The sequence below is a fragment of the Microcebus murinus genome, chromosome 4 (assembly GCF_040939455.1).
Source record: "Microcebus murinus isolate Inina chromosome 4, M.murinus_Inina_mat1.0, whole genome shotgun sequence".
Classification (NCBI taxonomy): domain Eukaryota; kingdom Metazoa; phylum Chordata; class Mammalia; order Primates; family Cheirogaleidae; genus Microcebus; species Microcebus murinus.
The window spans coordinates 96,179,135-96,194,813 of record NC_134107.1 but is presented as its reverse complement, the minus strand read 5'-3'; the positions used below and the strand labels follow the sequence as shown (position 1 = coordinate 96,194,813).

Below are 15,679 nucleotides of genomic sequence, written 5' to 3'. Positions count from 1 at the left end.
CCACCAGATCTTCTAAAAGCTCTGACAACAATCAGGATAGGCTTGATGGGGACAGTGTAAAGTGACCTCAAAGCCAAGAGCTGCGGTGTTCCCCAGCGTAAGATGCAGACTTTCTAACCCACGATGGAGCCAAGCACACTGTGGTGTATGCCCATGTTCGTGTCCACACTGTCCTGGAACATACTATTAGAAGCAGAATCCCTGGCCATTTCCTTTCCTCCCACCTGATAAAAAATGTTGGCAGATGCTAAATTACAAAAACTCCTATTTAGAAATGTCTGCCGTCTCCCCAACCCTACTTGGATGTGAGCAGTGCTTATGACAGCGGGGAGCCAGCACCTCTATTTTCTTCTTTCAGAGTGACAGTGATATGTCTCATATAAATTAAGGCTCCCATTTCAATGGACTCACTTACTAGAAACAAGGTCATTGCCAGTGTGTGCTGGCCCGTGTGAACCACCAGCTTCTGGGAATGGGAAACCAAGAGTGCGTAATTGTTCCAAATTAAAGAGAACTGGAAAAGGGTAAGCTTGTCTTCCTTTTGTTGTGGCCCTTCACTTGGGGACATGGCTGCTGGAGAAGGCACATTCCATGGGGCAGGCAGGCAGGGGAAGTAGGAGATGTAAGGAGGAGGAACGAGGGCCCAGAAAGGACTTGTTCAGGCCACAGAGCTTGCAGGCAGCAGAGTCAAGAGTAAACCCAGGCATCCTAAGGCCAGGGTTATTTCCCCATGCTCCATACTGCTATTTTGTGTGGAAGTTTTTATTTGGGAGGTTAGTGGGGGGTGGTCTATCATCATTCCCAACATTGCTCCCTTAGGAAAAGTCCACAAACATCTCACAACTGAGCTGAAGTGGCTAGGACACTAGGCTGGGTTCTTTTGGAAGTTTTGTCTTTAAATTGGCTTTCTTATGAAAAACAATGAAAGGGGCTATCTCAGTTTGCCCTCCAAGCAATTCTGTTGCTACAAATCCAAGACTGTATGTAAGCTGCTCACACCACTGGAACAGAAAAAAAAACAACTCTGCCAGTTTAGGGGCTGTGGGGGGCTTATCTTTCACTTTTCTGCATAGAGGGAAAAGCCCACTGGCCTTTGGGAAACAGCGTCATGGGTCTCCAGCTGGCGGGGGGTGGGGGGGCAAAGGGAGAGGTGGAGAACGTCACTTCCCAAGGACTGGGAAAGGACAGAGGGTGCTCTGGGGGTGTAGGGACAGAGTGTGGGTGTTCTGCACATGTAGGGAGCTCAGCTACTTTACTGGGGACCCTAGGCACTTAAAGATCTCTGAGCCTTGGCTTCCTCATCCATAAAAATGAAGCAGAAAATATCTACATTAACTACTACATCGCTGTGATAATTAAATCAGATACCACCTAGGGTGGTACTCCACGAATATTAATTTTTCCTTCCTCCCTTCCCAGGAAGAAGGAAGCAAAGGCCTCCAAAGAGAAGTAGACAAATTCAAACAACTGCATTGTAGAAAATGGACCTGCAGAGATTTAATTGATGCAGAAAACATAGGATTGTCACCACCAGAGTTGGCTGTATCACATGAGCTATTCCCAAAGCACAGAATGAGCCAAATAACAAAATGGGCTTTTTCTGTGTGGCAGGCTGATGCCTAAAAAGTATCTGAGGGATAAAATAGTCAATTAGATTTTAGTTTCTTATTGCATGATAAAGCAATGAGAGGGGGATGGTGAGAATGGGTTTCTATGTGTTAGAGAGGCAATGGCAACCCCACGGCTTTCAGGACAAGAAAAATGGGGGCATTTTATTTAAACAATGAGACAGATGTCAGAGAACATCTCCTGCAATAATCCACCACTTCCCAAGGAGCCCACCGATGGGAAGTGGGACTGCAGGAAGCTCTGCAAGAGTGGCAATAGCTCCAACTAGTACAAGAGCCCTCACTGCCCATGCCAGGCCCTGGCCCAGCCCCTTGCCAGCCAGGCTCTGAGAAGAGGTAGCAGTAGTGGGGTCAGAGAACAGGGAGGCACAGGTAGAAAAGACAGATGGAAACAGGGACTCATGAATACCCAAGGTGTTCTAGGAAGAGAAAAACTGAGAACCAGAAGCCATCCCAGTCTTTCCCGTGGCTTTCTGGCTTCCTGGAGAAATTGTACGCTTGTGACCTGAGACTTGCTGGGATGGCTCTGGGGAGGAGCCCGAGGGACAGAGGAGGGGCACTCCTGAGGACAAGTCCCTGAGGAAAGCACAGTGCAGCAGAGGGACAGGACAGGCCCCAGCAACCTTCCGCAGGGTTCTGGGCAGCTGAGCCCAATCCTGAGATAGTCAAAAGGAAAGAGACATTAAAAAAGAAAGAAAAGAAAAAGAAAAATGAAGGGGTGTGATCTTTGAGGCTGAGGTACTGGAGAGACAGGTGTGGGCCCAGCAAAGCCTAGCCCAGGGTACCAGCATGCCGGGGGGCTTTATCCTGGTGAATCGAGAACCATATACACAACCTCCATGGGAGCCCTCCACGGGAGCCCCACGCGGGACCCTGCAGGGCCAAAGGCCCAACCCAGTTCCACACGTTCCCTGGTTCCTGAAGGCAGCTTCCTCTCAAAGGCGCTCATGTCCCAATGCTCCACAGCTACTGCAAATTATCAGTCTGCCACGTCCATGCAGGAGCTCGCAGAAGTCCACACATTTCAGCCCAAGGGCACAAAGTGTGAGGCTGACCACCCCCCTGGTCCCTGGTGGCTCCTCCAAGTCCTGAGTGGGGGAGGTGGCAAAGGGGACAGGAGAATGCTTTATCAGGTGGAATAAAGTGCAGGCAGCTCCTCAGGCACTTGGTCTGGGTGGAGGAGAGGCCAGGCTGCCCCAAAGCCCGGGCTCAGCCCTCAGTAGTGAAACACCTTCAGCCTCCTGTGCTCATCCAGGCCCAGCTGCAGGAGGCTGGACGTGGGTGTTGGCTTGGGCACCGAGAAGAGATGTCTGGCCACACGGTGAAGGAAAACTCTGCAGTCAGCTGAGCACGTCCAGGCAGGGACCATTAAAGGGTCAAAGGCCGAACAGGATCCTTCCTGGACCCCCACGGCACAAGGACACACCCTGCGGCCCAGCCTAGCTGCTACAGTAGGAAGGGACCAGGATTTTGGAAACAGCTAAAAGGATACAACTTGGGGTCATTCTTAAAATTTTCTAGCCACTTTCGGTTAGCATCGATCATGCCCTGAAAGTTGGTGCTGCCCGCCTGGGGGATCTGGGAATGTGGGCGCTGCAGGAGGCGGAGCTGCTCACTGGGAAGGAGAAGGAGAGCATGGGGAGAGGAAGAAGGCAGGCAGGGGTGCCCGCGGAAGGGGATGTGCACAGCGCCGACCCAAACCCATCATGCTGCTTCCTTCTTCCTCTCAACTACCAGCTGCAGCCTTTTTGGGGTTTCTAGCAATTCAAAGCTTCCTCTACTGGCAAGAGCTGCCCCTCTGGAACCAAAAGGGAAGGTGGTGGACACCCTCCTCCCGCCTTCCAAGTGTGTACTACTGACATTAGGCTCTGGGCTCCCACATCTGCCTGTTGCCAGCCAATCCCATCAGCAAAGAGCTCCCCTCTATTGACTCAAGCCCAGCGTCAGCTCCCAAGATGGCCAAAGGGATGGTAGGCGGTACTTACGGCTGGGGGTCTTGGGGGGGAGAGTGGGGGTTACATTTGGCAAGGAATAAGATGAATGGGAAATTAATAACAGGTTTAAATAATTGCCTGTCTGTCTCCCCAATGGGGTGCCCCTCTCACTGCAGATGTTGCTCAGCAGGACTCAGGGAAGAAGAAAGCCACAGGAAGCAGACGAGCTCAAGGGCGAAGACAAAGGCCAGACTCCAGGGCTGGAGGGGCCATAGGAAGGGGCAGGGCCTGGGTCCCACCAAGGGCTGATTTCTCCCCACAGGTGCCGCAGGGCTGCAGGGCTGCTTCTTCGTGGAGCTGGCTGGGTAAGCCCAGCCCTGCCCCCACTGGGAACTCGGTGGTGTGGACTTGACTTCCCTCTGGGTGTGGAGGGGTGCCTCAGACCCAGGCAAGATGTGGGCAGCTCTGCGGGCTGGGGGCCTGCCTGACCTCCTGGGGCCTGCTCCCCTCAGAGGTCCCACCCACCTGGGGAGGCACAGCAAGCAGCTTGATCTGAGGCTCAACCCGGACCAAGACACAGGGAGGCTTACCTGGCAGACACGTAACCCAGCCTGTTCTCCGAAGGGGCAGGGCTGCTGCTGAGCAGCGGGATGCCAGCTAGAAGGGTGGAGGAAGGGCTCAGAAATAGGCGGTGGTTGGTCGGTGGGCTGCACCCCAGCCTGGCCACACAGGCGCCTCCCTGCTCCCCTGCACCCGCTGCCTCCCCAGCACAAACAGTAAAGGCAGGAAAAGTTCCATGGCTGCAGGTGAGAGGCAGGAATGGTCCTATTTATTTTATTTCTAAAACTTAATCTACTTTTCAACTTCAGTCAGGGCATAAAGAAGAGATTTAGGTTGCCCTCAAATGCCTGTGTTTTTATGGCTTTTCACCTTCCTCAGCAAGGCTGGCCCAGAAGCAAGGGGAGTCACACACCAGGGGGTTACAAGCAGAATCCTGCAGTCACAGAGCCATGGGTCAAACTCTGTTACTCACTCACTGGGCACCCAGAACATATTATTTAACTCCCTGAGTCTCAGTTTCCTCATCTGTAAAATGTAGATAAATAATAACTACCTCAGAGAATTACTATAAGGTCTAAATTAAAAAAATATATAAAATGCCTGGCCATAATGGTAATGCCTGGCACAAGATGGTAATTATTAAGATGACGGTAACAATGACCTTTTAGGTTCTGTAGAGCTCTAGAATCCATAATAAAGGCCCCAGTTAGCCCAGGCTGCATCTAAACCATCCTGACCCACAGAGCCTCCAGCTGCAGGGCCACCAGCAAGGCCTTCTTTATCAGGGACCCCAAGACAGAGTCAATGGACCAATGACCATGCTGAAGTTGGGAGGCATGGGACAAGGGGAGGCAAAGAGGAGGAGAGGAAAAAGGAGTAGGAAAAAGAGGTAGAAGAAAAGGAAGAAAGAAGATGAGGATGGTGAGAAGGCTCAGCCCAGATGCACACACTGGCCCAGAGCAAGGCTTACATGGAAAATACTTGCGCCACTTCTCCAGCAGGAAGTCATCCACTGCCTGAGGTATGGAGGAGGAGAGCCTGGGGCCCAGCCCCGGGTCCCAGGCCCACTGGGTGGACGTGGGTGCCACAGGGGATGAGGCTGAGGCCCTGGCCATGGAGGGAGAATAGGTGGGAGCAGGGATGCTCTTGGGGGCCCGGAGGGAGCCATGCACTGGCGTGGACGTGAAGAGTGGTGGCGGCTGGGCGTTGAGGTTGCTCAGGAGGTCCAGGACAGCGTTCAGCTGGCCGCTGATCCGCTGCAGGGAGCTGCTCAAGTCGTGGATCTTGTCAGGGATGATGGGACTGGAGGACAAGTTGACTGAAAGGGAAGAGGTGGATGGTGGGGAAGGACTCAGGGCCAGGCCTAGAATGACCCCAGACCCAGTTGGCGCTGTAGCACCCTGCTGGCCGCCCCTTCCTGTTCCTGCAGACAGCCGGGACAACAGCCCCTTGGTTTATGAGGGGGTTGGGGTCAGCAGGGCTTCTGTGTTCCAGACAGGATAGACGAAGCTGGCCATGAGAAAGAAGTTTCCAGGGCAAGGCCCTGGGGAAGGGCCCAGGACCCTGAAGAAAAGGAAGGCAAGAGGGCCCTCTGCCCACACGCAGGCCAGAGCAGCAGGGGGAGAACAGCAGCCCCCAGGGAGGCCCTGGAAGAGAAGAGGCTCGCAGGGACAGCTCACAAACTGTAAAGTGCTCTGCAGCATTCAGGAGGCCCTCCCAACCCTCTCAGCCCTGTGTATTGGCAAACGCAGGTGGCCTCACTCCTTCCTAGCATTTACTGAGTACCCAGCACAGACACTGGCTTGTGGAGACCTCCCTCTGCAGGGCTGTTCCTCTGTTCCCCAAATTCCTCCCTATCCATGGACACTGTGGTCTCCACCCCTGCATATCCCCCCATCACTTCCCCACTGCCACCACCACTCACTGTGAATCGAGGAGCAGGAATCAGAACTTTCACTGCTCGTGTCGTCCAAGTCACTGAGGTCGAAAGTCACCTTCTTGGTGAGGGTTCCTTTCAGAGTGTCCTCACCTAAGTCCTGATGAGTAGAAGCAGTAGCCATTACTGACCCTTCTGGTGTCTTTCTACCTCACTTCTTTCCTTTTTAGCAAGTGGCTAGGATGCTGAGCTGGGTTCTTTTGTGTTTTGTCTTTAAGTTGGCTTTCTTACGCAAATCCATGAAACACGGCCATCTCAGTTTGCTCTCCTTGCAATTACGTTGCTACATATCCAAGACTGTAGGCTGTTGCCCTTGCAATGCGTGGGGACTGAGGACTCAGTGAGTTGGCTCTTCCGGGGCCCAGTTCCACCAGGCACCCTGGGGGAGGCACACCACACAGGCTGTCTCACAGTGGGGAGCGAGGGAGGCGAGGCTAAGAGAACCCAAGTACCTGAGACACAGGCATCAGGGCCACCAGGACCACACAGATGCCCACTCTACCCTCCCAGTAAACTCTGCCTGCCGTGTCTCTCCACCTCAGCCTCCCTCCTGCCACATCTAAGTCTCAGACATCCAGGGAAAAGTCCAAAAGGTCCCAGGGCAGGTAGGAGAACCTGTCTGTCATGTGCATCCACTCCTGGCACCCTGGTCAAGCTTCTCTTTAGGTACACAGGCAGGGTAAGGGCAGGGGCTAGGCCCCCTTCTCAGGACTCTCCAGTAAGAAGTTCTAGTGTACTCAGGACCATTCAGCATAGACATCCAAACCCACAGGTGACTTCAACAAACTCAGAGCTAAAGCCACTGCCATTTTCACCAGCCAGGAGCCCGAAGCCTACTGCCCAGTCCTGGACCCTTGAGGCCCAGCTCCCCTGACAGAGGAACAAAGGACCCAACTCAAACCCAGAAACAGGAGAGGGAGGCCACAGGGCTGCACCTCTTCCTGAAGAGAGGACTCCAGCTGATTTAGCTTCTCCTCTTTCTTCTTCAGCAGGTTGTGGCCTTTCCGCATAGCTGACTTCATCTCATCCAGGTGCCTGGTCTCCTGCAGCCAGGGAGAAAGGGGAGGAGAAGTGACTGACTGTACTGACCCTGGAGTCCCAAGTCTACCATTTGCTGGCTGGGTGATCTTGAACAAATTACTTAAGTCTCAGTCTGGTTTCTCATCTGGAAAAGAGCAATAACGACTTTTCATAGGGTTGTGAGAATTAAATGAGCATGTTACATGTGTAACACCATGCCCACACCTAATATAGTCTCAGATGGTTACTGTTAATCAAATGGTTGTTATCATCACTGCTCCAGCTGTCATTACATCATCATCATCAGAATTCTAAGGACCCAGGCATGATCCAAGAGAACCTCTGCCAGGACCCTATACTAGTACAAGGATCTGTAATCCCAACTAACAATAACATCTCTGCCTTTTCAATGCAAATTAGGCTATAAGAGAAGGAACTCAGAGTCTTATGCTGAGTGTGTTTAAAAGACTGTTGTGTAAGGCCGGGCGTGGTGGCTCATGCCTGTAATCCTAGCACTTTGGGAGGCCGAGGCGGGCGGATTGCTCAAGGTCAGGAGTTCGAAACCAGCCTGAGTGAGACCCCGTCTCTACCAAAAATAGAAATAAATTAATTGACCAACTAAAATATATATATACAAAAAATTAGCCAGGCATGGTGGCACATGCCTGTAGTCCCAGCTACTCGGGAGGCTGAGGCAGTAGGATCGCTGAGTCCCAGAGATTGAGGTTGCTGTGAGCCAGGCTGACGCCAAGGCACTCACTCTAGCCTGGGCAACAAAGTGAGACTCTGTCTCAAAAAAAAAAAGACTGTTGTGTATAAATGAAGTCTCTAGTGTGACAAAATGAAAAAGCAAAGCACTGCATTTGAAAGTCTTAAAACCTCAGTTGTACTCTTCACCTAGAAAGTGGGAATACTACTATCTTGCACATTATATATGGTTATGGTGAGGACACAGTGATTTACTATCACAGAAGGTTGTCTGCACGCCATGCATTGCCATGTGAATGTAAGTGAGCCCAGGGCCAAGGTGGCCACTTTCATGGAGTTCCCAGAATAATCAACTGAGGCAGGGCCCAAAGGTGTGTGTTCCACCGGCTCCCCCAGGACGCCCCCTGGCACAAGGCTGGCAAGCCTCCTCAAGGTCCTGACCTCCTCCAGGTTCCTGCGCACATCTCCCAGGGCCTTGGTGCCCGACGGGTCTTCAGCTGCCTCCTGAGTGCTGGCCAGCTCATGGCGCCAGTGCTGCTGGGCAGCTTTCAGAGCTGTCTGCCGCCTCCGCATGGAGCGTGTCTGCTGCACCAGGAACTCCTTGGCATTACGGAGGGCTACTCCCTCGGCAGAGAGGTAGTGCCGGACACTGGGAGGGTGGGCCAGGGCAGGAGAATTGGGAGGAAAACAGAAGATTCTAAGAACCTGCTCTGGGTCACACAGCCAATTTCCCAGCTGATGCCCACCCTGAAGACAGACAGGAGCTGCTGGGCTGGGGCTGGGCAGTGCGCTGAGGTACCACTGCTAAATGCCTACAGCACGCAGCACATGGGACTAGTGGTGCCCCTACCCTAACTCTGACAGGGACTACACCCAGGGCCTCCGCACAGATGACCAGACATCCCAGAGGTCTGATCCTCAACCAGAGGTCGGCAGATGCCAGCATGCTGTGTCAAAGGTCACAGTGGATACTTTCTTAACTTGACAGAGAAGATTCCTCAGTCCCCTGGGGCCTTCCTGCTGAACCAAGTCCCACTGGTGATTTCTGTCAGCTCATTTCAGCTTACCGCAACTCTGTAACGCAGGCACTCACTCACCCCTTCACAGTACCCCCAACCAGAAATAAGACAAGCCACAGGAACTCACTTGTCCAAGGACAGGTCATCTTTGTCCTGGGAGAGAGAAGAGGACACAACTTTGGTATGGCTCCAGGGATACACAGTAGAAAAGACCCACTGAGTGCAGCTAAAGCAGACACCTGTAGGCTCAAGAGGCCCCAAAGCCCTCCCAATGGCCAAGATAAGGAAATGGCCCTGCCAGCTGCCAGGCACAATTCCCTGCAGATACCACTGGACTGGTGAAGACAGTGGGAGGTGGGAATGAGAACAGGAGGCCAGGTCCTGCAGAGAACAGAGCCAGGCCCTCCTGATGTCCTACCCATTTACACCCCACCCTGTCTCCAGCCCCCAGCTCACTGTCCCAAGGGATTTCCTCAGGTCCTCAATGTGGAGATCCGGCTCAAAATGTGCAGAAGCATTACTCTCCTCAACTCTCAGCTCTTCTAACAGGTCCTGCTTCCTTTGCGCTTCCGCCTCCATGCTGCTATGGATGGAAAGGGGAGCCAGCACTGGGGTGAGAGTCAGTCTCATGATTAAGCGGGCCAGGCAGCACCCTGTCGGGACATCTCCATCCCCTCACTCCAATCACAGTCCCCCAGAGGTGGGGCTGTGGAACAGTAGAACCAGGGATCCCCTGCTTTTCACAGCCTCTTAACACCCCCTACTCTCTACAAAATGCAGCAGCCACAGGCTCTTGTCCCTGGCCTCCACTACCTCTCCCTTATGAACTGGGCCATGATGAGACAGGGCCCACAAGCAGCGGAAGTCAGAGGACAGGCGGGAGGCAGCCAGGGTGACTAAGGGCAGGGTGCCCACCCCACCTGATGCGTTTCTGCAATCTCTGGCTCTGAGTCTGCAGCAGATCCACTTGGGACTCCAACTCCAACTTGCGGGACCGAAGCTTGTCAAGTATTCTTCGGAGCTGCCGGTTTGACTCCAACAGGTGGGTGTGCTCCTGTTTTGCCTCCTCCAGTTGCTGATGGGTGGCTGTGGCTTCCTAGGGGTGGATGGAAAGACTGAAGCACCCAGAGACACAGTGGGGAGAAGGCAGGGAGCAGGCAGCACTAGAGGGCAGGGAAGCCTGAGGAGGGCGGGCTGGGGGGTGTCTCAGAGCCACTGAAGTTACTGTCTCTGAGGTGAGGAGGTCTGCAGGCTCCTATCCCATGACAGCCCCACTTCCTCGGGTTTCCCCAAGTGGGGGTCCACAGAGTGAAGCTATTTGTGGAATATTAGCCAACAGAGTTTGGAACCTCAGGACCCTGGACAGATCAGGTGAACAAAAAAGGTGTGAGGAGGGGTGGAAAGGAAGGGGATGGAGGACAAGAGCTGCAGACAAACCTCACTCTCCAGAGCAACCTGCCTCTGCATGTCAAACAGCTGCTCCTTCTCCTTCCGGGCTGTCTCCTCCTGGACGGGAAGACACAGCGCACGCTGGCTGACTACAGACCCCTATCTGAGGGGCAGGGCCTGCCTTCTCCTAGAGGAGCTATGACTCTTAAGTTCAGGGCCCCTGCGGATCCTCACCTGAACATCCAGCTGAGCCAACCTGGCCTTGATATCTTTAGTTCTGATTTCCAGTTCCATCTCTAAATCTTGGAGCTTCCTTTCCTGCCCAGAGGAGTAAGTGGAGAGAAAGATAGAAGCATAGAAGGAGTATAAGGCATGAGCTGAGGGGCAGGTGTGAGTTCCAGAACCCACAACCCACCACAACACACCACAACCTCCACTCTGGGCTCAGGCTTCCTCCCAGTGTGCCCTTGCAGCCTCCCAGACAAGCACCACACCTTGTGTATTTCCAGTGGGGACAAGGAGAAGCGAAGGCACCAACCCCAAAGCCTTCCAGGGCTAACCTCCCCTTGTAATGCTGAGGGTGTTCCCTGGCCCAGAAAACAAAACAGCAGAGGTGCCCCAGCTTGGAGATGGCCAGTGAAAGACCCCAACTCTGGAAGCTGCTGGGCTTCATCCTGCCACGACCATGGCGTCTGCACCTGACGCCTTCCTACCCTGCACAGAGAAGTCATGGTGGGTTCATCCCGCCCCAGGCCCCTCACCTGCTCCCGGTGCCGGCGCCGCAAGTCCTCAAGCTGCTTGTCCTGTTCCTGCCTCGCTGTCTCCAACTCTCGCTCATGGGCCCTCCGGAGGCGCTCTAGCTCCCCGGACAGGTGCCCCAGAAGGTCGGCCCGCTGTTTCCTCTCCTGAAGGAGGGTGGGCCGGCCAGTGGGAAACTGCAGTGAGCCCTCCCACCCCAAAAATCATGGTCCTCCTACCCCTAGCCCCAGGTCAATCAGCTCAGGGACATCGTGAGCCCCCTAAGGCCAGCTCTTAGAGATGAGAAGGAGAGCTGCAAGGCCAGCACTGCCCCAGCCCCTCCAAGCCTGCATCCCCCTCCCTGCAGCTGAAGCACATGCTGGCCAAGTGCCATGAGGAACCCCTCTGGGTCTCCTACTGCTCTACCATGTCTAACTCTTCCTCCTTAAGGGAAGCAAGGTCACTGATAAATTATCCCTATTCTTCATCAAGGTCATAATTAGTTTGGGATGGGATTCAGCTAAACTTCATCACAGGACCACTATTTCTACATGGAACAGATTACAGAAAGGGTCTGAAATACTGGTTCCAGTTACAAGAGCAATAGCCTAAAAATGCCCCACAGAGACCCAGCTGTGGGCTAAAGTCAGCTGCCCCCTACCCTCCCACCATTACCCCCACCCAGCATAAGCAAGCCAAGCCAGCTTGAGGCCACTCAAGTAATTAAACTTTCCCACCTTAAAGCCAAAGGCTGAAGATAGGCAAATATTACCTAAATATTATTTGGCTCTTGTCAGTCTATTTCATGGTGTCCTGAAATTTCAATTAACCCTCATGGCATGGTGTTTGAGTGATGAAACTGAAGGCTCTGGAGTCAGATAGCCTGGGCACGAATCCTAGCTCCTATATTTATTAGCTGGGTATTGTCTTGGGAAAGTTACCTAAACTCTCTAAGTCGCAGTGCCCTCATCTTTAAAATGAATGTAATGATAGTACGTACTTCCCACAGCTATCGTGAGAAATAGATGGGTTAACATATATAAAGACCTTAGAGCAGTGCCAGGCACACAGTACAAGCCCAGCACATGTTGGCTACTATTACCGCTGGAAGAAAAGTACAGCCTGCCCAACAGAGAGAAATTCCCCCCATTAGGTGGAGGTTTTTCTCATGCTTTAGTAAAAAGGTAAAAAATAACTTCATAATTGCAGGATACCAGGGAGGAAAGCCTGAGAGAGAGAAAGCGAGAGCATGCGTGCGTATGTGTGTGTACATGCGTACAGGGGACATGGCCAAGCTACCTCAGCTTCATACTGTTCTCTGGCCTCAGCCATCGCTTGCTGGTGCCCCTCCTTCATCTTGTCCAGCTTCCTCTCGTGCTCCCTTTCTACTTCTTGGCGCTTCTCTCGCAGGAGGCTGCTGAGCTGCAGGGCAGATGGCAGAGACTGAAGGCCAATCAGCACCCGGGCCTGGTGCACCTGAGGGTCTTATACCTACCTCTCCAACCTCCCCTGTACACACGCAATACACACAGTCATCACACACATGTGGCACCATGGCATACACATGGCCATACCTCCAACACCCCTTCCCTATATGCACAGAGGGGATGCGGAAGTACCTGGCTTCAAGGGAAGTAAGGCATAAAAACAGAACCAGAAGTACTAACCCCAAACTGGGGGACACTTAGGCCAAGATGGCTTGGGAGACTGTAAGAGAGCCCACGACAGGTGCATACAAATATTGAAGACACAGCCAGTACTCACCTCTTGCTCATACTCAATCACTTGGTGAACCTTCTGGAAAGCTCTCTGCTCTGCCCTCCCAAGGCTCTCCTGCAGCTGAGCTTCGTCTTTATGTTGAGCTTCCTCTCTCTTCTTTTGGAGGCTGGAGACCACCTGAGGAGGTCCCAGCACACACAGGGGAGTGTGACCCTCAGACCGCAGAGATGCTGACACTTTCCTAGGACCCAGTATCCATTCCCTGGGACCTGGAGGAAAAGGGAGGCTCGCTCCCTAGAAGGGGCTGAGCTCTTCTACTGACCAGCCATGAAGGGGGTCCTGGGGCTCATGTTCAGGGCTCAAGCTGCCCAGGCTCTTCCCTCTTAGGCCAGAGCCAGCCACATCTCACCTCCCGGTGCTTGGCCTCCAGTGAGGAATAGAGCCGCTCCAGCTCGGCACTGTGCTCCTTCTCCAGCCTTGCCACTGCCTGGGGAGGAGCAAAGGGCCTATGAGGGAAACAGGGTGGGAACAGCCGGCCTGGTACTGACCACCAGGGAAGGCAGAGTCAGGAAGACCATGCCAAAGGGAAAGAGTGGCACATCTTTGTTCCTGTAAAATGACTTAGTCCCTAAACTCTACAACCGGGGGATGAACAGGAACATGAAGGCTGCAGTAGAGGGGCATTTCAGTAAGTCTCAGCTGACCGCTCCCATCCCCCTGCCTCTGGGCTCGGCCACAGGTCCACAGAGGGCACTCACAGTATAAATAAGATCCAAGCCAGGGAGGGCTGGAGGTTTTAGCACAATCTCTCTGAGCACTAGCAGTACAATGAAGTCCTCTCCATCTTGCTGCAGTTTTCCCCTAACAGCTAAAGCTCCATTCCTCACCAGGAGAAAAAGAATGGCCTGCGTTTAACCTGGAGGCAGACCATCTGGCTGGAGGGAGAGGGAGTAAGGACAAAGGAGAAAAACCCTTCTAGGTTGCTAGCCTCTCGCACTAAGACAGGAGAGAAAAGAGGGAAGTGAAGTCATTGCAGCTGCCCCTCAGAGACAGGGACAGGGCACCTCTGGTCTGGCTGAAATTTATTCCACCATGAAACCTTCCCAAATCCACAGGACATTGCTCCCCACCATTGACAACACTCAGCTGCCACTGCCTGACCAGCCCAACCCTGGAGGGACCCCTGGACACCTGCCATGTCCACCCTGCCATGGAGACCAGTCAAGTCCATGTGGAGTGATGGGCCCAGACGGTCAGCTCACCAGCTCCCACGCCTGTCCGTGCACGACAGCCACACTCAGACTGGCTCCCCGGCCTGCGCGCCCACCTGAAGCTTGCCCTCGCTCTTCCTCCGCACTTGCTCCCTCCCCAGGCAGCCCAGCAACACATCAGAGGGTGTGGTCCCCACTTGACTTGCTCACTTCTTTCCTCTCCCCTTCCAGCTGCTCCCTCAGCTGCTGCAGAGCCTTCTCCTTCCTGGCGTTCAGGGCAGCCTGCTCGCTCTTCTCTGATGCCTCCATTTCTTCCCTGAGCTGCGCCAGCATTTGCCTGTTTTTCTGTTCCAGGCTGGCCCTCTCGGCTTTCCGTTGAGTCTCTAACTCTTCTCTCAGCCTCTGCAGGGAAGCCTCTTGCTCGGCCCTGGCAGACAGAGTGGAATGGGGATGGCCCTGTGCACCCTGGGGTCACCTCCACGGGGCTGGGCAACTCGCAGTGTGCACTCACCTGATTCTGTCCTCATCTGTCTCTGTGCTAGACTGGACCTGAGCTCGAAGCCGGGATAGCCTCTGGCCTTCTTCCTCTCTCATGCGGGCCTCCTCCTCTTCAGTGGCTTTCTGCAGCTGTTCCTTCAAGGAACTTTAATGGAAAGAAAAGGCAAGTTTGTTGGAGAGACAACAAAGGTCTTTCCTCTTCTATCCATAATCCCTGGCTTTCAGCCTGCAACAGCCCTGTATTCTGCCTATGAAGCGTCCTAGATCTTAAAGAGAAGTCTAACCTCAGCCTCTGCATCCAGGCTGCCTCCCCATACTACCTCCCAGGATCACCAGGGGGCCATGAACTCCGCTTTGCCGCAGGAAGCAGACTGCAGGGTCTGAGTACAGCATTTCTTCTACAGGCTCCGCTTTGCTGACACGTTCGCCATAGCACGGCATTCACTCAAAAACAGATGCAGTCACCCACCCTCACTCTGGTTCCATTCTTCCCCTCCACACCCTACAGACTCTGTTCTAGGCACATCAGTTGAGTCGCCATCCCTGAATCCCACCACACTCTTCCTTGCCTCTTGGCCTTTGTTTCCTGCTAGTTCCTCTGCCAAGAATTCCCTTTTCTATCTGACAAACCCATATTCATCATTTACCACCCAGGTCCCTCCTCTCTGGGAAGTCTTTCTAACTCCCTCCAAGTTCATCAATTCACCTTTCTGTTCCCAACACACTTTGTATGTGGACCTTTCTTATCCCATGCCTCTCTGTACCATGTGCTTTATGGCATGATAATTAATCTTTTGTATCTGTCTTCCTTTCAAGTCTGGGAGCTTCTTCAGAGAAAAAAATCTCATCTTAAAATCTGTTATATCCGGCCAGGCACGGTGGTTCATGCCTGTAATCCTAGCATTCTGGGAGGCTGAGGCAGGTGGATCATTTGAGCTCAGGAGTTCGAGACCTGCCTGAGCAAGAGTGAGACCTTGTCTCTACTAAAAATAGAAAGAAATTAGCTGGACAACTAAAAATATACACAGAAAAAATTGGCCAGGCATGGTGGTGCAGGCCTGTAGTCCCAGCTACTCGGGAAGCTGAGGCAAGAGGATAGCTTGAGCCCAGGAGTTTGAGGTTGCTGTGAGCTAAGCCGACACCACAGCACTCTACTCAGGGCAACAGAGTGAGACTCTGTCTCAAAATAAAAATCTGTTATATCCCAGGTACCAAAGATAGTAGCTGACATAAAGTAGGTGCTCGATAAATGTGTGTTGAATTTTAACAGCATCTTCCAGCCCCAAACTATAAGCAAGACTTGATTATTCACAAACAG

The 15,679-nt window shown here is 53.2% G+C and overlaps 1 protein-coding gene across 3 annotated transcripts in view; it reads right to left on the bottom strand.

Moving 5' to 3' along the window:
* Positions 1–1,472: 1,472 nt before the first annotated feature.
* LOC105876071 (centrosomal protein of 164 kDa) overlaps positions 1,473–15,679 on the bottom strand; it is a 62,917-nt gene continuing 48,710 nt past the window's right edge. For 2 of the 3 annotated variants that reach the window (XM_076002540.1, XM_076002542.1), the window contains 18 exons: positions 14,375–14,506; positions 14,074–14,290; positions 13,062–13,139; positions 12,698–12,829; positions 12,233–12,355; positions 10,957–11,100; positions 10,430–10,513; positions 10,244–10,312; positions 9,727–9,902; positions 9,263–9,389; positions 8,934–8,959; positions 8,229–8,436; positions 6,995–7,102; positions 6,048–6,159; positions 5,094–5,441; positions 4,153–4,219; positions 3,121–3,243; positions 1,473–2,938 (listed from right to left, as the gene is read on the bottom strand). In XM_076002540.1, coding sequence (XP_075858655.1) covers positions 2,845–2,938; positions 3,121–3,243; positions 4,153–4,219; positions 5,094–5,441; positions 6,048–6,159; positions 6,995–7,102; positions 8,229–8,436; positions 8,934–8,959; positions 9,263–9,389; positions 9,727–9,902; positions 10,244–10,312; positions 10,430–10,513; positions 10,957–11,100; positions 12,233–12,355; positions 12,698–12,829; positions 13,062–13,139; positions 14,074–14,290; positions 14,375–14,506 — 2,368 coding nt within the window. In that variant the 3' untranslated portion in view covers positions 1,473–2,844. The remainder of the gene's footprint in view (positions 2,939–3,120; positions 3,244–4,152; positions 4,220–5,093; positions 5,442–6,047; positions 6,160–6,994; positions 7,103–8,228; positions 8,437–8,933; positions 8,960–9,262; positions 9,390–9,726; positions 9,903–10,243; positions 10,313–10,429; positions 10,514–10,956; positions 11,101–12,232; positions 12,356–12,697; positions 12,830–13,061; positions 13,140–14,073; positions 14,291–14,374; positions 14,507–15,679) is intronic. The other variant, XM_076002541.1, reaches the window with a different exon arrangement.